Source organism: Haliotis rufescens, unplaced genomic scaffold (assembly GCF_023055435.1).
Source record: "Haliotis rufescens isolate VD_foot unplaced genomic scaffold, xgHalRufe1.0.p SCAF_11, whole genome shotgun sequence".
NCBI classification, from domain to species: Eukaryota; Metazoa; Mollusca; class Gastropoda; order Lepetellida; family Haliotidae; genus Haliotis; species Haliotis rufescens.
The window spans coordinates 35,350,117-35,377,824 of NW_025963791.1; the positions used below are offsets into that span (position 1 = coordinate 35,350,117).

Here is a 27,708-nt window from a genome sequence, read left to right on the forward strand (position 1 = left end):
TCACAAAGCAGGTCAGGTAGGATTCGATAGTTTCTTTATACACCTTAGAGGAACACACATCCGCACAGAGATATTTACACTCCTGTTTTACATCTCCTTTCACTGTTTACTCCACGTGTTATTGTTGTTACCGGAGGACTACTGCATATTGCAAACCACTCGCACTTTTATGTACCGCGGTCGATATCGCACCATTGAATCTAAACAGGTGAATATATTTCAATGACAATGTGATTTGCACTGCCTTGGTGCATGTCATATGCGCGTGTAGCTTCCTGCAGATTAAATGGGTTTTCTTGTATCACGCACAATGGCGACTTATTGAATAGGAAACTAGATCACGGGCACTCACGGCAAGCAGGTTGATCCTATATTGCAGAAAGCTACTGCCTTACAGCCATGTACGTCTCGGCAGTATACGTACGTGCAGGATAATGTACTGTTCTATCTTATTAGGACCAAATCAGTATTGAGACAATGAATATAGGAACCATCATAAACTGACGGCCAAATGAAACTTCATCATAGTTTTAAATCACTCTAGTTTAAAAACCACACAAGACAGTGAGTTGTGTTTAACGCCGCTTTTAACAGTATTCTAGTTATATGACGGCGTGTCAGCTTAATGTGGGAGGAAAGCCCGAAGTGATGCAGGTCTCAGACGTTTATCACTTCGGTTAAACCCACAAGCACGGTATGGTGCTGACAAACCTAGAAACATAATCGGGGCGAACCGGGATTCGAACCCACAATCATAGGTTTCTGGCGGGTCAACGGGACGCAACTCTGCATAGCGAATCACGGCCACCCGACTGGGCCACCCGTGCCCCCCACACAAGACAGATACATGAAATAAAATGTATAGACAAGGTCAAAATCTCAACGAAATCAACATTTGAAATGACAATAATACAGCATCCGATATTGGCATGACAGTTGCCCGAATTGAGGTGGGAGCAAAAAGAAGTATTCAACGAAGGGTACATACATCTAAAACGCCTAAGTTCAAGGACACGTCACATTATTAGCGTGTACGATCACCCCATGTTACAAGACACTCAAAACCTCTCAGGCGAACAGAAAAAGTTAGTCGTCTGATGAAGTCACGTCGGATACGCCTGGATCTTGTCGGCTGGCTTGAGGATGTGGTCGCTGTCGAACACGACGATCTATAACATCCCAGAGGTGTTCTATGGGGGACATGTCTGGGGAGCGTGCAGGTGACGTTGTTGGTTACAAGGAAGTTCTGTACGATTCGGGCTGTATTAGGTCTGGCGTTGTCATGCTGTTGTAGAAATGGGACAATCAGACGAAGCATGTCATCCATGTGACCCTAAACAGTCAAATTTCCGTTAACGATGACCAGTGGTGTTCTCTCCTGCCCACAAGTTCCTCTCCACTCCATAACACCCCCTCCGTCATACGGAACGACCTCTTGAACGCAACATGCCGCCGTTTGTTCAGACAGAACAGGTTCACTTCAGTGAAGACGACCCTCTGTCAGTCACGTCGCTGTCAACGACTAACCCTTATTCCTTGGCCACTTCCTTTGGTGATGACGTCACTGTCAGGAATCGAATCCGGAGATGCAAAGTACCGGTCTTCATTGGGCGTAGTTTCCCTGGGTCTGCCTGTTCTTGGTCTGTCTGATGTCTGCCCGGTCTGTCTGTGACGTTGCATCAGGTTAGTTACAGCAACACGGGAGCAACCAAAGGTTCTAGCATTATGGGCATGTGTGGTTCACATCTGTATCATACCCACGGCCCGCTCACGTTGTTCGGGTGTCATTCGTGGATTTTCTGTGATGGTTATTTATCAGTGTGTGTGTGTTATTGCACGTGTAGTTTTGGTTGCCTAAGTGGCACGTGCTTTTGACCTTTTCGCATTTTCTACAACCAACCCCCTCCAAAAAACCCAAAAAAAACCCAAACACCAACAACAAAAACAAAAACAAAACAAACAAAAACAAAACGTGCAGTGGACGTGTATCACTTTCTGCATAGAGCATTGTTGTGTTGGGACGATGTATTTTGCACTGATTTAGTTTGAACATGTTTTTTAATTTTTTTTGCAGTTTCATTTTTAAAGTGGTAGAGTTCCTTTTGGTCATGAGCTTCCTATGGACAGTTTGGTATTAATTATTTTGTTTTCTGATTGACGAGGGTATATTGATAACACACTCCGGCCAATTGACTTCTCGGCGATCAGGTTGCAAGGGTAACCCAATTTTGTCTCGTGTAGATATATTACGTTCCACTGTTTATTGATTGAATTTAGTTGACAATGTATATATCTTCTTAAATTCCAGATAACTTCTCGAAGATAGAACATGGATACATACACGCATTTGTCGATAGATTACTCTTTAGAGTAAAATGTTCAATGGAAGTAAATGCGAATTGAAAATGGATTAAATGTTTTATGTGACATGAGTTAGTGAGTAGCGGGGACACCAGAAGTGGACTTCACATGTGAGGAATCGAACCCGGGTCAGCGAGAACAAACGTACAATTGACTCTGCTTTTAGCAGAGATTACTTCTGAATATGGGATGGGCTTTATCGCTTTTGTTATTGTCGTCAATGAATGAATGAATCCTGTACAAGTTCTGTACATGAAACGTAGATGATTGTTTGTTCAACTGTATGTTTTATCATTTATCAATCATATCTCGCTGTTATTGTTTCCTTAAGCCCCGTACGCAGAAATTGATCATACCCGTCAATACAAAACATGATGTTGATCTGACCATAGATATAGTTACATCTCTACCTTCAGCGCAATTCGTCAAATATGACTGCAAAGGTCATATGAAGTTTACTAAGAAACAAAACTGTGAAATACTGGACTTTCCCGTGGTTATAACATCTTTACATGTCATATTTAGGTAAGAAGCAGGCATCCTCATGGGCACCAGTTCTAGCTGATCTGTTTCTTTATGCATATGCTATAAGAGGTCCTCAGATTGGCAAAAACAAAACAAGGGAATTTGGCCAAGAAGTTCACCTCACATGAAAGCAGCAGGTATATCGACGATCTTTTATCGTTCAAATTTGACGCATCAGTGACAGAAATTATGTCAGATGCAAGTCCCTATTTTGACTTGTACAATGTGTTCCCGTGGGTTTTTTTTTCAGGTAAACAATTAACTTGCCCTTGTATGTGTTTGTGGCGAGTGCCACCGGTGGGACAGGATACGCTGACCTTTTCGCTAACACATGGCGCCATCACTATTTCATAGTGATTCATAAACACATGTTAATAATATAGTCGGAATCGTACATTGGACAAAGATTTATCATAATTATGGAAAATGTTTTGGTCGCTTTGTTTCGGGGTTTCACTGTATAACAAACTGTCATTGCAGTGTCGACGAGTGTTGATATATTTTATGTACAAGCACTTATTAGCAATATTTATCAAAAGAAGGGGAAACATTAGTGCGTGTTCTTTTTCGTTTCAAAAGTCTTCGATTCTGTTAACAGAGATAATCTTTGGTATTATTTACAAAAGAATGGTCTTGGTACACAAAATGGATAAAGTGTTGCGATCTGTGTAACAAAATGGGAAAGCCTGTTTGCGTGTGTCGAAAAATGTAAATACCGAAGTGTTTGAATGTCCCTTTGGTGTACGACAAGGTTGTGCTCCTAGTCCGTTTTTGTTTTCATTTTTCATTATTGGTAAATGAAATCGTATTCAGTTATTACCAAATTCACTTGTTCCTTCTCTCATATGCTGATACTGTAATTGGACTCCAAAAGCAAATCGATATTTCAGAGAATTATTGCGAAGCTGGTCTCTTCAAGTAAATTTCGACAAAACAGGAATTGTTATTTTTAAAAATGGAGTCAAACTTTCTAGAAGAGAAGAGTGGATTTACAACCATGCCCCACTCAAAGTTTCATCGTCATAAAACTATCTTGGAATAATATTTTTTCTCACTTGGCAAGCATCGACAAACAATCTGACTCTTATAGCTAAGAAGGTTCTCATAACTGTTGGGAAGCATTTTTTTCAAGTTTGAACATTTTTCATTTCAACTATATTTCAAAATCTTTTTGGTGTTACTAGTAACAGTAGGTTCTAACACCGTTATCAAGCAAGTGAGAGACATCAAGCTTGATAACGGTGTTAGAAACTACTCCAAAACGTCGCTCCTAATTGTAATAAAGAAGTTCCTCCATAAATCTTATACTTACTTATACTAATGTCAGAAAATGACCAGCTTCTACAGAATATGACTACGTTTATACATCATGTACTGTCAAAACGACAACTTACATGTGCCACTCACCCATTGTAATCATTGTATTTGTATTTTGGCCTACAGTTCAGAAAATAAATAGATACACTTGATATGAGGGTAAGATTATATTTATAATCCAAAATAATTTTTCTGGCTTTTGCAGTCTGTAAACACTAATAGCTACAGTCTTGTGTGTAAAACGTACACCTAGCCAGCTTCAGTGCAAGAGAGATTAATGATTTCATTGTGACGTCCTGGTAGCCGATGACGTCACAACGGTCTGCAGAGCATTGTGATGCAAGTTTATTGTAGTGATATCTACTAGGATATATCTGCTTGAACACACTCAAGCTATTCCTTTCAAAGACTTCTTACAATTTAATTACTTTGTAAGTTTTACACATATTGGGAAAAAAGGAAATAAGAAAGTCAAAGGCACTTGAATTCTCTAACAAATGAAAGAATTCAAATTGAAAAATCACTTTTGAGAAGCAAGATTTTGTAACGTCTCCCAATCTACTACAGGTACGTTAACAAGAAATACTCAAATAATAAAACAATATAAAAACGTTACACAATAAGGTTTGTTATCGTGTTACATCGCATTACACATACCCCTCAAGTTTTTAAGGGTTACTACTTTAACAAGGCAGTTGATGAATAGCCAGGTGTTATGTTTACAGAATCGTAGAAGATACCAGACTGAATCTCCGTACTTAAGACACAGATGTTTAACCTCTCAACCCATCTAAGGCGTGGCTATATACCATGACGAACAAGGATTATCACAGTCATCAAGATGGTATACACACACTCAGTTTTCTTTATACCCGACAATATAATTTCAAGGCAACATGGCTTGGCTTAATGGAACATTAAACCTATTGACGTAAATATATCTTTGTACAATGTGCAAACCATTTATACAGTGGCCATGTCGTGCTATGCGATCGTTTATTATCCGAGCAAGCGAGGGTATGCGTTTAGTCGAGAAACTGTGAAAGAAGGATTATGAATGCAGTCAAAGGTTCCATATACAAATGGGGGACATGTATGACTTGGTGACAGTATGCTGTTATACACGTGGATATACAGAGAAGAAGTTACCGTCGGATGGGACAATGTCATAAATCACTACTCGCGACTGACGAGAACTGTCCAACAATGACTCGAATAACATTACATTGTGTTGTAGCGTTAAGAGATCGAGGGTCTATAAGGATTGTTGTCGTTCACGAATTGATGGTTTTATGTTCTGTGATTTATTAGAAGTCAAGAACAAAATACGATAGTTTATGATCTGAAATGGACTTACACAGTTCTTGTATGGGATATATGTTCGTATATATAGAGGTTACTACACGAGTTTCTGTGAGTACTGTAATGTCCACAATAGAATTTGAAGAGTAGGAAGATCTCTCTCTCTCTCTCTCTCTCTCTCGCTCTCTCTCTCTCTCTCTCTCCGCTCTCTCTCTCTCTCTCTCCTTTTGTGGCAGTATATAGTTAAAGTGAGGAGAGGTGAGGTGAAACTGGAGTTTAACACGTCGTGTTATATGGCGACGTGCGTGCATGTGTGCGTGCGTGGCTGCTTGTTCAAGTCTTGTGCGTGTATTGTAGTGCTTACCCACTGAGATTCCATGCCGCAGCGTGTATACCAATAGACATACACATAGACTTCGAGCCAACCAGTCCCGTTTTAATCCCCCAGGCAGCGTCTCTTGGTATGGCGCGGCCAGGGGATCGAACAACCGAACTTCTACACTCCGTCGGACGCTCTATCCTCTAGACCACAGAGGCGGTTATTTTAAGTGAGATATTCGATGCTGGCCAATTTAGCGCAATTGACATTTTCCCTGTGTTATTATGAAGACACAATGTATCCTGTATCATTGGGATACCATGTCGCTGAGGGGGGCATGGGTGGCCCAGTCGTCTAAGGCGCCGCGATTCGCTGTGCAGAGTTGCGTCCCTTGGGCACGCCAGAAACCTATGATTGTTGGTTCGACTCCCGGTCCGCCCAGATTATGTTTCTAGGTTTGACAGCACGTACTCGTGGGTTTCACCGAAGAGGTAAACGTCTAAGACCTGCATCAGCTTTCCTCCCACATTGAGCTGACACGCCGTGATATAACTGGAATACTGTTAAAAGCGGCGTTAAACCCAACTCACTCACTCAGTCACTATGTCGTTGAAGAGCGCCTGTCAAACTAGGGAGTCCGAGGGTCTAGAAACTGCTATCACACATTTGTCAGATACCAAAATGTCATCTGACGATGTCTCCTCCACACATGGGAATTACGGTATTTGATCCATGACAACAGTTTCACACATTTGTCAGATACCAAAATGTCATCTGACGATGTCTCCTCCACACATGGGTATTACGGTATTTGATCCATGACGACAGTATCACACATTTGTCAGATACCAAAATGTCATCTGACGATGTCTCCTCCACACATGGGTATTACGGTATTTGATCCATGACAACAGTAAGCAGCCATTCCATGGTCGGATTAGTCAGCTATTCTTCAGGAATATTCCTCAAAGATCTGTTCTTCAAAGATGATAAATGGAACATTTGTAGTGTGACAACATGGGGAAATGGACCCTGGATTGGTTAATTATGTGCACGTGGTCGTTATCCGCTTTTCCGTTGTTTACAGTTATGATCCTTTTTACAACCATACATTACTTCAAATCTGTGACCAGGGGGCCACCCCTTGCGACCCTCACATGGGACTCAAGTATTGGTGACGTCATCTTTAAAGGCGCACTCAATCATACCACGTCAAAAAGTCAATACAGGCGCCGCCTAACTTGTCAAAACACTAAAGGATACTGGGAAATTAGAGAAATTCGAACCAGTTTTAAGCCGTGAATTGATGGGACGTGATACATTGAACAGCGAGGCAACTACATTTATAAATACGGATCACATGATATAAGACATTGAGGATAGCCAAGGTAGGTGGTGATATGTTTCATTTTGATAGGAGCATGTGTGTACCTCATGGCAACACCCCTCTGGTTTATCTTGTTATTTCATGTTTTGAATTAATTTCGTAGTTGTATTAATTATAGTTATCTTTAATTCGATATGTTCATTACTTTGCCCGTGGAGAAAGTTCCAATATCACTTATAGTGTTGTTCATTAATATTGAGAGATTGGCTTTCTGTAATATGTGTAATAGTGTTCACTTACTCTTTTGTACAATTACTGAATAGTTGATTAATAGAGGCGCGATGATATCAGTATTTAACTGACTAAACTCCAATTGACAAAAACAGTAATTAACATTGTGTGTTCAGTAATGATTATTAACCTATTATCATGATTATCTTTTTTTTTATTTAAACCACAATCGTGTTAATTTTGAAAATGGATTATATATATTTTGCTAAATATCTTTTACGTACATTCTCATGAATCAACAGAGTACAGATATTATGAAACTCCAACTGCTGTAACTCGATAAAAAATTATACTTGTAAGATTATGTAACATTGTAGTCCCGGATTCTTTGTTATAGTATGGTGGCATACAGCAGACACTTCGCTTGACTCGAACTATGTTTACCTCGATGATTTCCAGGATTTCATACTTACGAGGTTTTACTGCACTTAACATTTTATACAAGTATTTAAATATGCCCTGGGAAATGGGACTTGATTAAAAGTAAATAAAAACGACAAAACCCCATTTCACATTCATAAGAAATCTCTGCTAAAATCAGGGTCGGTTGTTCGATTCCAACCGTATTATGAACATATATTTATGAATCACCATCAGTAAGTGAGTGAGTGAGTTGGGTTTGAGGCCGCAGTATTCCAGTTATATCACGGCGTGTCAGCCTAAGGTGGAAGGAAAGCCCGAAGTGATGCAGGTCTCAGACGTTTACATCTTTCGTGACACCCACGAGCACGGGTATGGTGCTGACAAACCTAGAAACAAAATCAGGGCGAACCGGAATTCGAACGAGCCACCTTAGGTTTCTGGTGTGCCCATGGGACGCAACTCTGCACATCGAATTGTTGCGTCTTAGACGATTGGCCCACCCATTATCAAATTACATAGAGTACACAAGGATACACATGGGTACACAGAGAACCCCAACACGTAGGGTACTGAAGCATGGCGAAGAGCATAATTAGTACGTAACACGCAACTGATGTATTTTTTCAGATACCGTAGATTGGTCAATCGTATGGCTGTCACGGGCCCCCGAACTGCGGTGTTTTTGTTTCTGGGGCTACTTGTCTCATATTCCAGTAAGTATACATGTTTCTAAGCTTCAAGGAAATAATACAATCTTCACAGCCTCATATTGAAGTCCTACGTGAAGATCCGGGTTAGAATGGATGCTGGTCGTAAGAGGCGACTAACGGGATCGGATGGTAAGGCTCGGCGACTTGGCCGATGACATGTCATCGTATCTCAATCGCATATATAGATGCTCATGATGTCAATCACTGGAATGGCCCAGACTCAATTATTTATCGCTGTGCAGAGTTGCGTCCCTTGGGCACGCCAGAAACCTGTGATTGTGGGTTCGACTCCCGGTTCGCCCCGGTTATGTTTCTAGGTTTGTCAGCACCATACCCGTGCTCGTGGGTTTCACCGAAGTGGTAAACCTCTGAGACCTGCATCACTTCGGGCTTTCATCCCACATTAAGTGACACGCCGCGACGTTAAACCCAACTCACTCACTCATAGTGCAGAGTTGAGCGTGCCAGGATGCTATGACTGGGTCAAATGCCGGATTCGCCTTCATTATGATCCTTGGTTTGGCAGCAACATAACATTAGGTTTTATAAATGTGGTAAAAATATTGGACCTCCATAACTTAGGAAGTTTATGGCCTGAATGATATAGCCGCAATACAGTTCAAAGCGGCGTAAAACACAACTCACTCTGACCATGATTCAGTCAATGATTGTACATAAATTGGATATTGTTTTAGGACCATGTACCTACACCACTACTTCGGACACGGGAGGAGACCAAGCTTTATGGCATGCGAGCACAATGAGTACAGTGGCTAACATTGGTGAATGCCAGGATGCATGTACAGCGGACACTGCCTGCATATCTGCCGAATTCCTGACTACAGCCGGTAGTTGCTTTCGTTTTCAAACTGCGACAGCTCTTTCGTCTAGGGCTAATAGCATCTACACAGTGAAAGATTGTTCAGGTGAGGTCATATGTTATTTTCAATTATGCAGATAGGAGGCTGAATGTACAAGGAAATACGATAAACAGTCATGGTCAGGGCCAGGTGTAGTGAGGGGACCGGACAGGGGCGGGGACAGGGTCAGGGTCAGGGACAGGGACAGGGGAAGGGACAGGGTCAGGGGCAGAGACAGAGACAGAGACAGGGACAGGGGTAGGGACAGAGACGGGGACAGGGGCGGGGACTGGGTCAGGGGCAGAGACAGAGACAGAGACAGGGACAGGGACAGGGGTAGGGACAGGGACAGGGGCAGGGAAAGGGACAGGGGCAGGGGCAGAGACAGGGACAGGGGTAGGGACAGAGACGGGGACAGGGGCTGGGACTGGGTCAGAGACAGAGACAGAGACAGGGACAGGGGTAGGGACAGGGACAGGGGCAGGGACAGGGACAGGGTCAGGGGCAGAGACAGGGACAGGGGTAGGGACAGAGACGGGGGCGGGGGCGGGGGCGGGGGCGGGGACAGGGACAGAGACAGGGGCAGGGATAGGGACAGGGGCAGGGGTAGGGACAGGGGCGGGGACAGAGACAGGGACAGGGGCAGGGACAGGGGCGGGGGCGGAGGCGGGGACATGTACAGGGTCAGGGGCGGGGGCAGAGACAGAGATAGAGACGGAGACAGAGACAGGGGCGGGGTTGGGGACAGGGGTAGGGACAGGGACAGGGACAGGGACGGGGACTTGGGCAGGGACAGGTTCAGGGGCAGAGACAGAAATAGGGACAGGGACAGGGACAGGGGTAGGGGAAAGGGTAGGCACAGGGGCAGGGGCAGAGACAGGGACAGGGGTAGGGACAGAGACGGGGCGGGGGCGGGGGCGGAGGCGGGGGCGGAGGCGGGGACAGGTACAGAGACAGGGACAGGGGTAGGGGTGGGGGAAAGGGTAGGGACAGAGGCAGGGACAGAGACAGGGGCAGGGATAGGGACAGGGGCAGGGGAAGGGACAGGGGCGGGGACAGAGACAGGGACAGGGACAGAGACAGGGACAGGGACAGGGGCGGGGGCGGAGGCGGAGGCGGGGACATGTACAGGGTCAGGGGCGGGGGCGGGGACAGGTACAGGGTCAGGGGCGGGGGCAGAGACAGAGATAGAGACGGAGACAGAGACAGGGGCGGGGGCAGAGACAGAAATAGGAACAGGGACAGGGACAGGGACATGGGTAGGGGAAAGGGTAGGCACAGGGGCAGGGACAGAGACAGGGACAGGGACAGGGACAGGGGTAGGGGAAAGAGTAGGCACAGGGGCAGTGACAGAAACAGGGGAGGGGGCAGAGACAGAGACAGGGGCGGGGGCGGGGACAAGTGCAGGGTCAGGGGCGGGGCCAGAGACAGAGACAGGGGCGGGGGCGGGTACAGGGAAAGGGTCAGGGACAAGGACGGGGGCGGGGACAGGGACAGGGTCAGGGAAAGGGGCAGGCACAGGCACAGGGACAGAGACAGGGGCAGGGAAAGGGTCAGGGGCAGGGGCGGGCACAGGGACAGAGGTAGAGGTGGGAGCAGGGGTTGGGTGAAGGACAAGGTTGGGGGCAGAGGCAGGGGTTGGGGCAAGAGCGGGGGCAAGGGCAATTGCGAGGGAAGTGGCCGGGGCAGGGTTTGGGCTTTGCTAAGGCAGGTGCAGGGGCAAGAGAAAGGGCGGGGGCGAGGGCAGAGAGACAGGGGAAAGAGCAGGCATAGGCGCAGGGACAGGGACAGGGACAGGGGCAGGCACAGGAGCAGGGGCAGTGAAAGGGGCAGGGGCAGGAGAAGGGGCAGTGAAAGGGGCGGGGGAAGGGGCAGGGATAGGGGCAACGGCGGGGGCATGGCTGGGGTTAAGGACAAGGGAGGGGGCAGAGGCAGGGGCGGCGGCATGGGCAAGGACGGGGGCAAGGGCAATTGCGGGGATAGTGGCCGGGGCAGGGGCGGGGCTTGGCTAAAGCAGGTGCAGGGGCAAGAGAAAGGGCGGGGGCGAGGGCAGAGAGACAGGGGAAAGAGCAGGCACAGGGACAGGGACAGGGGCATGGGGCAGGGGCAGGGGCAGGGGCAGGGGCAGGGGCAGGGACAAGGACAAGGACATGGACAGGGGCAGGGACAGGGACAGGGACAGGGACAGTTTTGATAGGGGTTTCCCAATGTGGCGCCAAACATTGTACAAATTAGAGGTGTACGTTCCTATTGCGTAATAACCGTGGAAACAGCAGCCCAGCTTTTTGAAATGAATACCCCGCTACTAATAAATGTTAAAGGATCGCCTCAAACCTAGATTTTTTCTCGTTAAAAAAAACTCTACCATGTTATACTTACGTGCCGTAAATCTTCCGGAGAATATCTACTAACACTGCGCATCCTCAGTGGGTGCGGTCCCGGAAGGCCGATTTTACACCACCTTTGATTTTCTTAATTTGACAGAACAGTCGATAAAAGTGTCAGACCGTTTAACAAGAATCTTGTAACTTTTTTTGAATTTCTGAGAGACATTATTATCTCCAAGCAATAGTATGATAGTAATAATCACAAGCCATTAAACCGATGGTCTTGAATCGGTTCAATTGAGATGAATGTGTTTCAGTGATTCGACCATATGAAAATATATAAAGTCAATGTCATGGAATATAAAACGTCAATGTCAGAGAAAAAGCCTCGATTATCCACCACCACAGATTCCATTTGAGTGTGACCGCCTCCGTGGTCTAGTGGTAGAGCGTCCGCCCGGAGAGCGGAAGGTCCGGGGTTCGATCCCCGATCGCGTCATACCAAAAGACGTTAAAAGATGGTACTTGTTGTTACCCTGTCTGGCGCTCGGCATTAAGGGGCTAAAACAAGGACTGGTCGGCTCGGAGTATACTGTGTCTGAGTGGGATATTCATGTTAAACTGCGGCATGGTATCTCAGTGAGCTAGCACTATAAATCGGCATCAGTCCGGACTAGTACAAACACACACGCACACACGCACACACGCACACACACACACACATGCACGTCGCTATATAAGTGCAATAATCTTGTACGCGACGTTAAACCCCATTTCACCTCACCTCACCATTGAGTGTAAAAGGCAAAAAAGAGGTGAAAATTCTATGAATGGATCACTGAAAACCAGTCATGACACCAGGTGTTGGGGGAAAGGGTGAACGTGTTCTGACCTGCAACACAAATCTTAAAAGGTGAACTAAAATGAATATTGTGGGGCTTACCTAGAAATCATTTACATCATTTCTTTTGCCAGCTCCAACGACGACAGGAGACTTAACAACGCTGTCTGTTGGTGGGTATTTATACAGTTCCTATACTTTGCGCTTGTGGTACACGCACTGATTAGATCGTAAAGCAGATCTTGTGTACAACAGTTTTGTCTTGTTATGGTACTATAACCAGGGACCATTCATTGTTTTGATTTTAATGCACCAGGCTTGTGTTAGAGACAGACTATTTCATCAACCGCTGCTTCAAGGCATACAGTGTTTTTAGTATATCCAATGAACAGTAAATTTGTGGGTAAACTCCGAGACAAAATTAGTTTCGTTCTACATTTGGATCCTGTATGGTGTGTCTTGATCCCCTTGACTGGTTCTACTTGGAAACATTTAGGTTAGGTTGTCAATTAATATGTCATGGGACAGGGACAGTGACAGTGACAGCAGCAGGATTGGGGGCAGGGGCAGGGGGCAAGGACAGGGACGGGGGCAGAGACAGGAATAGGATCGGGGGCAGGGACAGGGACAGGGACAGAGACAGGGGCAGGGACGGGGGCAGGGACAGGGACAGGGACAGGAGCAGAATCGGGGGCTGGGACAGGGACAGAGACAGGGGGACAGAAACAGAGACAGGAGCAGGATCGGGGGCAGGGACAGGGACAGGGACGGAGGCAGGGACAGGGACGGGGGCAGAGACAGGAAGAGGATCAGGGTCCGTGACAGGGACAGGGGCAGGGGCAGGGACAGGGACGGGGACAGGAGCAGGGACAGGGGCAGGGGCAGGGGCAGGGGCAGGGGCAGGGGCAGGGCAGCGGCAGAGATAGGAACAGGATCGGGACCAGGGACAGGGACAGGGACAGAGACAGGGGCAGGGACGGGGGCAGGGACAGGGACAGGGACAGGAGCAGGATCGGGGGCAGGGACAGGGACAGAGACAGGGGCAGGGACAGGGACAGAGACAGAGACAGGGGGACAGGAACAGAGACAGGAGCAGGATCGGGGACAGGGACAGGGACAGGGACGGAGGCAGGGACAGGGACGGGTGCAGAGACAGGAAGAGGATCAGGGTCCGTGACAGGAACAGGGGCAGGGACGGGGACAGGGACAGGAGGAGGGGCAAGGACAGGGACAGGGGCAGGGGCAGGGGCAGGGGCAGGGACAAGGGCAGGGTCAGGGACAGGGACAGGGACAGAGACGGGCAGGGACAGTGACGGGCAGGGACAGGGACAAAGACAGGGATAGGGACGGGGGCAGGGACAGGGGCGGAGACAGGAGCAGTATCTGGGGCAGGGACAGGGACAGGAACGGGGACAGGGACGGGGTCAGGGGCAAGAGCGTGGGTAGTGGCAGGGGCAGGGGCAAGAGCGGGGGTAGTGGCTGGGGCAGGGACAGGAACTAGGACAGGGGCAGTGGTACTAACACCTTTGTGATAATAAAATGACTTCCAAAAGAAACTTTACCAACTGAAAATAAATATTTCACCCAAGAATACAAATTTTTTTTCGATGAAGTCTTTCTAAAACACATAACCTAAATACAACAATAGTGTATGCAGAAAATGTCAATCGTCTGTTACATGTTTGCGAGATAACACGCGAAAAAGTGAAAAACACGTGCACCACGGACAACTGCAAATGCACGTGCGGGTAAGGGTATAAAACGACTGCAACGGCAAGTCAGACATCCACAGTGATAAAAAACAACAAAAAAGAAATGCCACGACTCACAGTCGAACAACGTGAACGAGCCTTGGGTATGGTACAGATGGGAGCCACCCACGCCCATATCGCACGCCCCATGATGACCGGTACTTGCGTACCTTGCACCTCCGAAATCGCTTCCTGACAGTGACGTCATCGGCGACAAACGCCCTAGGTCACAGGGTTAGTCGACAGACAATGGCCAGGAGACTCAGGGCTCATGGAATCAGGGCTTTTAGACCATACAGATGACAGCTATTGACAGCGCAACATCGGCGTCTGCGATTGAGATGGGCCCGGAGTGTACGACCTTGGCAACGACGTGACTGGCAGAGGGTTGTCTTCACTGACGAAAGTCGATTATGTATGCTTAGAGCTGATGGACGACAACGTGTTTACCGCCGAAGGGGTGAACGAACGGCGGCGTGTTGCGTGCAGGCGGTCGTACAATGCAATAATAAAGAAATTCAATAATGAAAGAATGAAATAATGAAAAAAGGCAATAATGAAAGAATACAATAATGAAAGAATGCAAAAATGCAAAAACGCAATAATGAAAGAATTCAATAATGAACGAATGCAATAATGAAAAAAATGCAATAATGAGTTATAAGGTTACATGCTTCTCGTAGTTTATATTGCACATGCCCAAAATATAGGGACACTTAAATCCAGACAGCCCGACGCCCATTTAATACATTTTAGATTAGCGATTCATGGATACAGTGCCATGTTGCTTCAGATATCATGCATGTTTATCATTAAAGGCTAGTGCTGTCGCTGCAGGAACTACTTTCAAGCTCCATACATTAATACGAGGTCAAATTTCTCAATATACTTTTGACTTACTTCTGATAGGGGTTTCCGGATGTGGCGCCGAAACATGGTACAAATTAGAGGTGTGCGTTCCTGCTACGTAATAACCGTGGAAACAGCAGCCCAGCTTTTTGAAATGAATACCCCGCTACTAATAAACGTAAAGGATCGCCTCAAACCTACATTTCTTCACGTTAAAAAAATCTCTACCATGTTATACTTACGTGCCATAAATCCTCCGGAGAATATCTACTAACACTGCGCACCCTCAGTGGGTGCGGTCCCGGAAGGCCGATTTTACACCAGCTTTGATTTGCTAAATTTGACAGAACAGTCGATAAAAGTGTCAGACCGTTTAACAAGAATCTTGTAACTTTTTTTGAATTTCTGAGAGACATTATTATCTCCAAGCAATAGTATGATAATAATAATCACAAGCCATTAAACCGATGGTCTTGAATCGGTTCAATTGAGATGAATGTGTTTCAGTGATTCGACTATATGAAAAAATATAAAGTCAATGTCATGGAATATAAAACGTCAATGTCAGAGAAAAAGCCTCGATTATCCACCACCACAGATTCCATTTGAGTGTGACCGCCTCCGTGGTCTAGTGGTAGAGCGTCCGCCCGGAGAGCGGAAGGTCCGGGGTTCGATCCCCGATCGCGTCATACCAAAAGACGTTAAAAGATGGTACTTGTTGTTACCCTGTCTGGCGCTCGGCATTAAGGGGCTAAAACAAGGACTGGTCGGCTCGGAGTATACTGTGTCTGAGTGGGATATTCATGTTAAACTGCGGCATGGTATCTCAGTGAGCTAGCACTATAAATCGGCATCAGTCCGGACTAGTACAAACACACACGCACACACGCACACACACACACATGCACGTCGCTATATAAGTGCAATAATCTTGAACGCGACGTTAAACCCCATTTCACCTCACCTCACCATTTGAGTGTAAAAGGCAAAAAAGAGGTGAAAATTCTATGAATGGATCACTGAAAACCAGTCATGACACCAGGTGTTGGGGGAAAGGGTGAACGTGTTCTGACCTGCAACACAAATCTTAAAAGGTGAACTAAAATGAATATTGTGGGGCTTACCTAGAAATCATTTACATCATTTCTTTTGCCAGCTCCAACGACGACAGGAAACTTAAAAACGCTGTCTGTTGGTGGGTATTTATACAGTTCCTATACTTTGCGCTTGTGGTACACGCACTGATTAGATCGTAAAGCAGATCTTGTGTACAACAGTTTGGTCTTGTTATGGTACTATAACCAGGGACCATTCATTGTTTTGATTTTAATGCACCAGGCTTGTGTTAGAGACAGACTATTTCATCAACCGCTGCTTCAAGGCATACAGTGTTTTTAGTATATCCAATGAACAGTAAATTTGTGGGTAAACTCCGAGACAAAATTAGTTTCGTTCTACATTTGGATCCTGTATGGTGTGTCTTGATCCCCTTGACTGGTTCTACTTGGAAACATTTAGGTTAGGTTGTCAATTAATATGTCATGGGACAGGGACAGTGACAGTGACAGCAGCAGGATTGGGGGCAGGGGCAGGGGGCAAGGACAGGGACGGGGGCAGAGACAGGAATAGGATCGGGGGCAGGGACAGGGACAGGGACAGAGACAGGGGCAGGGACGGGGGCAGGGACAGGGACAGGGACAGGAGCAGAATCGGGGGCAGGGACAGGGACAGAGACAGGGGGACAGAAACAGAGACAGGAGCAGGATCGGGGGCAGGGACAGGGACAGGGACGGAGGCAGGGACAGGGACGGGTGCAGAGACAGGAAGAGGATCAGGGTCCGTGACAGGGACAGGGGCAGGGGCAGGGACAGGGACGGGGACAGGAGCAGGGACAGGGGCAGGGGCAGGGGCAGGGGCAGGGGCAGGGGCAGGGCAGCGGCAGAGATAGGAACAGGATCGGGGCCAGGGACAGGGACAGGGACAGAGACAGGGGCAGGGACGGGGGCAGGGACAGGGACAGGGGCAGGAGCAGGATCGGGGGCAGGGACAGGGACAGAGACAGGGGCAGGGACAGGGACAGAGACAGGGGGACAGGAACAGAGACAGGAGCAGGATCGGGGACAGGGACAGGGACAGGGACGGAGGCAGGGACAGGGACGGGTGCAGAGACAGGAAGAGGATCAGGGTCCGTGACAGGAACAGGGGCAGGGACGGGGACAGGGACAGGAGCAGGGGCAAGGACAGGAGCAGGGGCAGGGGCAGGGGCAGGGGCAGGGGCAGGGACAAGGGCAGGGTCAGGGACAGGGACAGGGACAGAGACGGGCAGGGACAGTGACGGGCAGGGACAGGGACAAAGACAGGGATAGGGACGGGGGCAGGGACAGGGACAGGGACAGGGGCGGAGACAGGAGCAGTATCTGGGGCAGGGACAGGGACAGGAACGGGGACAGGGACGGGGTCAGGGGCAAGAGCGTGGGTAGTGGCAGGGGCAGGGGCAAGAGCGGGGGTAGTGGCTGGGGTAGGTGCAAGGGCAAGAGCAGGGACAGGGGCAGAGAGACAGGGGAAAGGGCGGGCACTGGTGCAGGGACAGACAGAGACAGGGGCAGGGACAGGGGCAGGGGCAGGGGCCGGGGCAAGGGCAAGCGCGGGGACAGGGGCAGAGAGACAGGGGAAAGGGCAGGCACTGGTGCAGGAACAGTGGTACTAACACCATTGCGATGATCGTTTCTCAATCCCACAGATCCATGCTCCATGACCAGAACCAGCAACACCAAGGGCGGAGTGACCGACATCCAACTGACCCTGAGTACATTGGGGGAATGCAGCACGGCCTGCCTATATCTGTCTCAGTGTATGGGCGTCACCTACTCCGGGGGCACCTGCAGCATCTACGGGGAGTCCATCACAGCCATGAACTCAGGAGACACTATGGACAGAGTAAAATATCCCTGTCCATTTACAGGTAAAAGCAGATTGTGCAGACTTGCAAGATCTTGTTTGTTGTTTAACGCCGCACTAAACAATATTCTAGCTATATGACGGGGGTCCTGAAATAGTCGAGTTTGAACCAGATAATCTTGTGATTGACACATGAGCATCGACCTTCGCAATTGGGATACGATGACATGCATCAACCAAGTCAGCGGGCCTGACCACCCCATCCCGTTAGTCGCCTCTTACGAATTCTACGGCAAGCAAGGGTTGCTGAAAGCCTATTCTACGCCGGATCTTCACCCGTCACTTGGAAGATAATTTGGTACATGTGCATCGTGCAGGTGCCTATTCACTGTGTTTCTACGGGAAACAGTAGCGTTGGGAGTTGGATGGGGATTCGTTCGTTAGTTCGTTCAGTTTTTCCTTCGATATAGTAATATTCCAACACTGTCATGGCGTGGAGAGATTGGCAGTGGCATCAGAAAGGTGCTTCACACATTGTGTGTTTGTTGTTTAACGCCGCACTCCAGCTCTTTGAGGGCGGTCTGTAAGTAATCGAGTTTGGACCAGACAATCCAGTGACTGACATCACAAGTATCGATCTTCGCAATTTTTCACACATTGTACTCGCGTGGGAAATCGAATTCGGGTCTTCTGCGTGATGAGGGAACGCTATAATCACTAGTCTACTCTGTCGCCAAGGGTTAAATTGATCAAATCCACAAATAAAAACGACATAACCCTTTCCATATACAGAGTGGATTGTACGATTCCGACTATAACATGAGTATGTGTTTGTGATGTTATGAGTGACTCCCTTACCAAAATGGCGAAAGGAATCCGGTGAATACATTCTTGCATATTATTTTGTTTGGAGGTTATTCCAAATTGAAAAGCGGAGGTTACTCTAGATATCAGTTCGCACAGCACTAAATTGTGAGATCAGTAAATCACTACAACCCGAGTTGGAATCCCCATCCAACTCCCAACCCTACTGTTTCCCGTACAAACACAGTGAATAGGCACCTGCACGATGCACATGTACCAAATTATCTTCCAAGTGACGGGTGAAGATCCGGGGTAGAATAGGCTTTCAGCAACCCTTGCTTGCCGTAGATTTCGTAAAAGGCGACTAACGGGATCGAGTGGTCAGGCTCGCTTACTTGGTTGATTCATGTCATCGTATCCCCATTGCGTGGATCGATGCTCATGATGTCAATCTGTGGATTGTCTGGTCCAGACCGCCGTCATATAGCTGAAATATTGCTGAGTGCGGCGTTTAAAAACAAACAAACAAACAAACAAACAAACAAACCTACTTCCAGGGAAGACCTGCTGTATGGAAGACACAACAAATATGAAGGCTAGTGCAGCGGCTTTAATGTCGTTGACGGCGTCTCTGGAGACATGTGAGATGGTCTGTCTCAACACCTCCTCCTGCATGTCCGTCTACTTCAAGAACAACGTCTGCTATCTCTACACTGCTGCCACAACCACTTCCGCTGATACCGGAAGTACACACTCTGTCAGGACATGCACCGGAAGTGAGTGACATTTTCCTCTTTTGTGCAGATACTGTTGACTGTATGTTCAATGATATCAAACAACATTTAGGCGTTGTGAACACGATGTGATAACTGAACTGTACACTAAACCCTTAGCCTATGTCTGAAGATTAAAAATGTGGATATGTTGTTTTATTTACCAGTTTACACATTGTCTCTGTTGAATGTCTTTAAATCAAGAATTGTGTTGGAAGCTGGCAGAATTCGGTGTTTCCAAATAATTATCCACAAATGCATTTGACAATTAATTGGGAAACTAGGCAGGTCGGAAGAGGCCTCAAATACCTTATATAGGTACAGTCAGTTTTTAAGAAACTAATATTCCAAAACGTCTCGTAAGATCAAGTCCTCTCTCATACATAACAATATTCCTGTGTTTAGGGACTGGGCATTTCTTTATCTAATTTTAATTTTCATATTTTGGATTTATTGTAAATAAATGAATAATAAATACGTTGAAGCAGAGACGATAATGCAATAATAAAAGAATGCAATAATGAAAGAATGCAATAATAAAGAAATTCAATAATGAAAGAATGCAATAATGAAAGAATGCAAAATTGCAAAAACGCAATAATGAAAGAATTCAATAATGAACGAATGCAATAATGAAAAAATGCAATAATGAAAAAATGCAATAATGAAAAAATGCAATAATGAGTTATATAGTTACATGCTTCTCGTAGTTTATATTGCCCATGCCCAAAATATAGTGACACTTAAATCCAGACAGCCCGACGCCCATTTAATACATTTTAGATTAGCGATTCATGGATACAGTGCCATGTTGCTTCAGATATCATGCATATTTATCATTAAAGGCTAGTGCTGTCGCTGCAGGAACTACTTTCAATCTCCATACATTAATACGAGGCCAAATTTCTCAATATACTATTGACTTACTTTTGATAGGGGTTTCCCAATGTGGCGCCGAAACATGGTACAAATTAGAGGTGTACGTTCCTATTACGAAATAACCGTGGAAACAGCAGCCCAGCTTTTTGAAATGAATACCCCGCTACTAATAAATGTTAAAGGATCGCCTCAAACCTAAATTTTTTCACGTTAAAAAAATCTCTACCATGTTATATTTACGTGCCATAAATCCTCCGGAGAATATCTACTAACACTGCGCATCCTCAGTGGGTGCGGTCCCAGAAGGCCGATTTTACACCAGCTTTGATTTGCTAAATTTGACAGAACAGTCGATAAAAGTGTCAGACCGTTTAACAAAAATCTTGTAACTTCTTTTTAAATTTCTGAGAGACATTATTATCTCCAAGCAATAGTATGATAGTAATAATCACAAGCCATTAAACCGATGGTCTTGAATGGTTTAAATTGAGATGAATGTGGTTCACTGATTCGACCATATGATAATATATAATGTCAATGTCATGGAATATAAAACGTCAATGTCAGAGAAAAAGTCTCCATTATCCACCACAACAGATTCCATTTGAGTGTGACCGCCTCCGTGGTCTAGTGGTAGAGCGTCCGCCCGGAGAGCGGAAGGTCCGGGGTTCGATCGTGTCATACCAAAAGACGTTAAAAGATGGTACTTGTTGTTACCCTGTCTGGCGCTCGGTATTAAGAGGCTAAAACAAGGACTGGTCAGCTCGTAGTATATTGTACATGTGTCTGAGTGGGGTATTCATGTTAAACTGCGGCATGGTATCTCAGTGAGCTAGCACTATAAATCGGCATCAGTCCGGACTAGTACACAAACACACACACGTACATGCACGTCGCTTTATAAGTGCACTAATCTTGGACGCGACGTTAAACCCCATTTCACCTCACCTCACCATTTGAGTATAAAAGGCAAAAAGAGGTGAAAATTCTATGAATGGATCACTGAAAACCAGTCATGACACCAGGTGTTGGGGGAAAGGATGAACGTGTTCTGACCTGCAACACAAATCTTAAAAGGTGAACTAAAATGAATATTGTGGGGCTTACCTAGAAATCATTTACATCATTTCTTTTGCCAGCTCCAACGACGACAGGAGACTTAACAACGCTGTGTGTTGGTGGGTATTTATACAGTTCCTATACTTTGCGCTTGTGGTACACGCACTGATTAGATCGTAAAGCAGATCTTGTGTACAACAGTTTGGTCTTGTTATGGTACTATAACCAGGGACCATTCATTGTTTTGATTTTAATGCACCAGGCTTTCGTTAGAGACAGAATATTTCTTCAACCGCTGCTTCAAGGCATACAGTGTGTGTAGTATACCTAATGAACAGTAAATTTGTGGGTAAACTCTGAGACAAAATTAGTTTCGTTCTATATTTTCCAAAACAGTTTTTTTAAAAAACAAATCACAACCTGTTTACTTCCTTTTGTCACAGGCAGTGGAGCGGATGTGTCCATTGTCAGTTCGGGACTTGGTGAGTAGATAACGTTTAGGTACAATCTATTTGTATCAAAACTTTTTTTGTTCATTTTTGAAAACGATGGAAATGGTTGCAATACCACATCGTCGTTAGTTAATTCACCGTGTGAATTAATTCCTGATTTTGTCATTTTTATAAAGACAATTTTGCTTTCTTTAAGAATCGCTTTAATTCCAAGCAGATTTATGACAATTTATGCTTTAATATTAACATGCTTATTTGTTATATGATTTCAGGAGTTGTAATTTTGGCGGTGATCGCAGTTATACACCGAGAAGCCATGATCTGACACAGAGAACCGGGATCTGCATTGTTGTATAGCAATATACTTGAATGATATGTTAGTGAATATTTTTTTCACAGGTTTAGCTTATCATAACAACTTCATCGAACAGCTATTGTTTAAATGTTTTTAAAGGAACACAAATAATGATGAACAAATCGCTAAATGAAAACACACGATTATGAGGTGAATACAGTAAACTACGGTTATAACGAATACGCTTATAACGAACTGACGGATATAACGAACTTACTTTTTGGTCCCGACTGTTTGCTGTAGTTATGCTGTATATATACTTATAACGAACTACGGTTATAACGAACTAAAATTAGTAGTCCCTTTGAGTTCGTTATAACCGTAGTTTACTGTATAATTTTATGGGCACGTAATAAACCCTAGCTGAATTACAATGTTGCTTCACCGTTTATGTATTTCATATTGCGCCGACAGACTAGTACTGTTGATAGGCAAGCAGAGTTATATTTGTTTCAAGCATCCTTTGAGATTAACATACATAGCAAGACCAACAACAGACGAAACCAGTAATTGAAAACTCACTCAAATATGTTGATTCGGGAAGATTCTCCCACTTCAACCAGTATTATGTCTTAATAATTCAATGTTATTTGCTCTTTGTAATAGTTTTACATACGTTGATAGTAGTGTAATTTCAATAGTGTTCAAAGTTTGTATTTGTTTTCGTAACATCAGAATAGTATGATCATTGTTAACAGACTAGTGTCCATTAACAGCAGGGGAAACATTGAACATTTCAACCAACTTGGTTTACAGTTAACCTAATTAATAATGGTATCAATCTATTTGGGAAGTGATTCGTCCTATTATGCAACTGTCTTTTAATTTCAACGTTTAACACATATTTGTTTAGTTTTGCTATTTTGTGTCATACAATGACATTATAACGAAACTATTTTCAAGATATTATCTGCATTGTTGTATTCATGTTTACCATATTGTATCAAGGAAGATGGGTTTTAGGACATTTGCCTTCTGTTATTGAATATTCAAGAAGTATCACTGTATCACTGTACAGGGTGCCGTTGTACAAAACAACCTTAGCGCTACGACTGTAAGTCTATGTTAAGGTATGGGAGTTACGATGACCTTAGCGCAAAGATCGCTTTGTACAACGGCACCCAGGTTATTTAAATACATACATTTGTCACCGTCAGATTTCTTGGCATTTTCGTCGCCAGTATCAGTGAATAAAAACTATTTCAAATTGGCTTTCCTTTTTTTTGGTATTGGCTTTCGCATAGTATTTATATTGCATTGAACACGTAATTACGTGGATGTTTTGGTCACCATAGTCTGCACTGGTCAAATACTGGTATATCAAACTATTGGCGGAATGCTAGTAATTGCGTCTGTCTACAACAGTGTATAATATCACGAGCAACGATGAAACATAATCAGGTTATACATTAATAAGCACCACGTCGTAATGTCGACCGGCTCGTGCGAGAAGCATTAGGAAGGGACTTATTCTGACCCGCGTGGGTCTTTGAGCCAACTCAACTGATCTTAGCATAACATTCACGCTATGTTGGCCCGTGACCTTGTTATAGTTGAGAGGATTCTTAACTGGGAAAAACATTACATTCAGGTGAGCTCCAGATGTCTGTATTGCAAGATTCTCCAACTAGCCTGAAAGATTTACTAAAACATGAATCCAAGTCAAATTGATTGGCAAGTCTAAATTGCGTTAGCTCTAGAAATTGAGTACTTTTCTTTATTTGCATTTTGTTGATATATATTTGTAAAAATGATAACTTTATTTCAAATACTATTTGCTGTACTTTATAGCCACTCGCATTTAAAATATACCAGTATGTGCACATGTAATCTATTCACACATTATTACATACATTCTCCTGTAAAGAATAGGTGTTGTGCAATGTAATACTGTATACATACATTGCCACTTATACACGTGTAACATGTAACTCGATGTTGTCTCCAAATGTACCCAAATTGTCTTAATCTACTTTTTGTACAGCTACATTCCTGTCTTGATATTTGAAGCACATTGTCTGAAACAAGTCAAGCAGGATGTGAGGAGTCATTTACATAAGATTTCCCGCAGACGTCACCGGCCCTGGGTCCAGAGAGACGATCTGCTGCCACATATTGCGACGTAGTCAGGGAAGAGTCGTTTCCCTTATGCCAGCTCTGCAGCGATGAGGTCTTTGTTCTGCAGTCCAGCCAACTCTCCGGGTGGAAGAGATAAGGGGTGGTGAGAAGGGTAGGGGTGAGATGGTTGGTGTGGTGAGCTAGGTGGTGGTGAGGTAGGTGGGATAGATATAGGTGGTGGTGAGGTAGGTGGGGTGAGATTGGTGGTGAGAAAGGTAAGGGTGAGATGGTTGTTTGTGTGAGATAGGTGGTTGTGTGAGGTGGTGGTGAGATAGGTGATAGTGAGATGGATTGGGTTGAGATAGGTGAGGTGACATAGGTGGGGTGAGATTGGTGGTGGTGAGATGGGTGGGGTGAGATAGGTGATGGTGAGAAAGGTGGGGTGAGTTTAGTGGTGAAAAGGATAGGGTGAGATGGTGTGAGATGGGTGGTTGTGAGATGGGTGATTGTGAGATGGGTGGGGCTGAGATGGGTGGTTGTGGGATAGATTGGTGAGATGGGTGGTGGTGAGATAGGTGTTGGTGAGATAGGTGGGGTTGAGATGAGTGGTGGTGAGATAGGTGGGGTGGGATGGGTGGTTGTGAGATAATAGGTGGTGAGATGGGTGGTGGTGAGATAGGTGGTGGTGAGATGGGTGATGGTGAGATATTAGGTGGTGAGATGGGTGGCGTTGAGATACGTGATGGTGAGATAGATAGGGTGAGATTAGTGGTGAGAAGGGTAGGGTGAGATGATTGGTAGTGTGAGATAGGTGGTGGTGAGATAGGTGGGATAGGTGGTGGTGAGATTGGTGGTGGTGAGATAGGTGTTGGGAAGATAGATGGGGGTTAGATTAGTGGTTAGAAGGGTAGGGGTGAGATGATTGGTAGTGTGAGATAGGTGGTGGTGAGATGGGTGGGGTTGAAATGGGTGGGGTTGAGATGGGCGGATGTTAGATATGATGGTGAGATGGGTGGTGGTGAGATAGGTGGGGTGGGATGGGTGGTTGTGAGATAGGTGGTGGTCAGATGGGTGGTGGTGAGATGGGTGGGGTGAGATGGGTGGTTGTTAGATAGGATTGTGAGATGGGTGGTGGTGAGATAGGTGGGGGTGGGATTGGTGGTTGTGAGATAGGTGGTGGTTAGATGGGTGGTGGTGACATGGGTGGGGTGAGATGGGTGGGGGTGAGATGGGTGGGGTGAGATGGGTGGTGGTGAGATAGGTGGGGTGGGATGGGTGGTGGTGAGATGGGTGGGGTAAGATGGGTGGGGGTGAGATGGGCGGATGTTAGATAGGATTGTGAGATGGGTGGTGGTGAGATAGGTGGTGGTTAGATGGGTGGTGGTGAGATGGGTGGGGTGAGATGGGTGGTGGTGAGATAGGTGGTGGTGAGATGGGTGGGGGTGAGATGGTAGGTGTCCTGAGATAGGTAGTGGTGAGATAGGTGGTGTGAGATGGTTGGGGTTGAGATGGTAGGTGTCCTGAGATAGGTGGTGGTGAGATAGGTGAGGTGAGATGGTTGGCAGTGTGAGATAGGGGGTTGTGATATAGGTGGTGTGAGATGGTTGGTGTTCTGAGATAGGTGGGGTGAGATTGGTAGTATTCTAAGATAGATGGGGGTGAGATGGGTAGTGGTGATTTAGGTGGTGGTGAGATAGGTGGTGGTGATATAGGTAGTGGTGATATAGGTGGTGGTCAGATAGGCGGTGGTGAGATGGGTTGGGTTGAGATGGGTTGGGTTAAGATTGGTTGGGGTGAGATCGGTGGTGTTGAGATGGTTGGTGTGAGATAGGTGGGGTGAGATTGGTAGTATTCTAAGATAGATGGGGGTGAGATAGGTAGTGGTGATTTAGGTGGTGTTGAGATAGGTGGTGGTGAGATGGGTTGAGATGGGTTGGGTTAAGATGGGTGGGGGTGAGAACGGTGGTGTTGAGATGGTTGGTGTGAGATGGGTGGGGTTGAGATAGGTAGGGTGAGATAAGTGGTTGTGAGATAGGTGGTGGTGAGATAGGTATATAATTTTGTACCTTTATCTCATTTCCATTTCCCTCATTGACAGTTCTGAGAGATGCAAATAAGCATTCGTGTGTGCAATCGTATTTCTATGGATTTATAATACTGTTACTTGATGTGTCTGACTGTCCATCCTTCTCGAATGTTTGCATATCTCGAAGTTACAACACGGTCCCGCTACGTTCGAGATACTGGGGTCCGACTGTAATTGGAAGTTTGAGAATTACAAATGACACATGGAGATGCCTAAATCTGCAGTACGGTTTAGCGTGAGTTAAAATCTGCAGTCACGTAGGCATGATGTCAGCCACGTGCCCGCTGTGTCCGGTTCTTAAGATGAAACATAAACACAACTATGCTTTGTTCATGAACTCGTGCAATATCATTTATTGACACAGTGTAGGATGAGTCGTCACCGTCAGTCGGTCTGACCCATAACGAAAGGTCAAATTAAATTGTTGTTTCTTGTACATTAAACCTGATAAACGATGGGTCATTGTTTAAAGAAGACAGACAGTTTAATGAGGTTCAATGGTAGACGTTTATCAGACTCGGCATGTTGATTATTTGGATAACGTAAATCGCTGACCAGTTTATCATGAAGATGTTATTGCTTGTATGATCCGAGGCGGGTAGTCATAACAACAGTCGCCCCACAGTCACCGGAGCTCAATATACAGTCCGGGCGTGTTTTGCGTTGATCCAGCGACTGCAATTGGCTATCCTCTGTAATGATGAGGCGTTGATAGAGCGACGAGGTATTCACACATCCAATCTCAGAACCGGGCTAGTGAGGATGAAAAGACTGACAAAGAAAAGAAACACTGTAGAAAGTGTTGACAGATACCCTTTCACCCCTGCGCACTGGCACGGCGCCGATACTTTACATTTGATAAATATAACGTCTTGTTGAATACTCAGATATTTCAAAGATACTTTTTGATTCGCGTAGTGAACAAGACAGTCACTAAATGCTCAATGAAAATTGGTAGTTTAAAGTTGATTGTGGACAACAAATTGCATTGCCACTGGTATGAGTAACTCGTTTATTCGAGTAGTTATCTCTAAATATTGTTTATCTAAAAGTCGATCACTTCCTAATCCCGTATGATGTTTCTGTCCGTATTATCTGAAAGAACGTATACTTTATATCGTATTAAAAATGACACATTTATATCCATATATAACTCCCTCCAGGTCGAATCCTATATCTCCCTCTCGCAGAAACCAGTCCA

At 45.6% G+C, this 27,708-nt stretch overlaps 1 protein-coding gene across 1 annotated transcript; it reads left to right on the forward strand.

The window, feature by feature from the left end:
• Positions 1-3: 3 nt before the first annotated feature.
• LOC124152289 (mucin-22-like) lies at positions 4-23,574 on the forward strand. Its single transcript, XM_048392687.1, has 10 exons — positions 4-16; positions 8,433-8,518; positions 9,211-9,441; positions 12,678-12,716; positions 16,300-16,338; positions 17,884-18,105; positions 19,403-19,621; positions 21,637-21,675; positions 22,000-22,038; positions 22,281-23,574. Exons 2-10 carry the CDS (start codon positions 8,455-8,457, stop codon positions 22,331-22,333), a joined length of 945 nt encoding a protein of 314 aa, XP_048248644.1. The 5' UTR covers positions 4-16; positions 8,433-8,454; the 3' UTR covers positions 22,334-23,574.
• Positions 23,575-27,708: the final 4,134 nt, after the last annotated feature.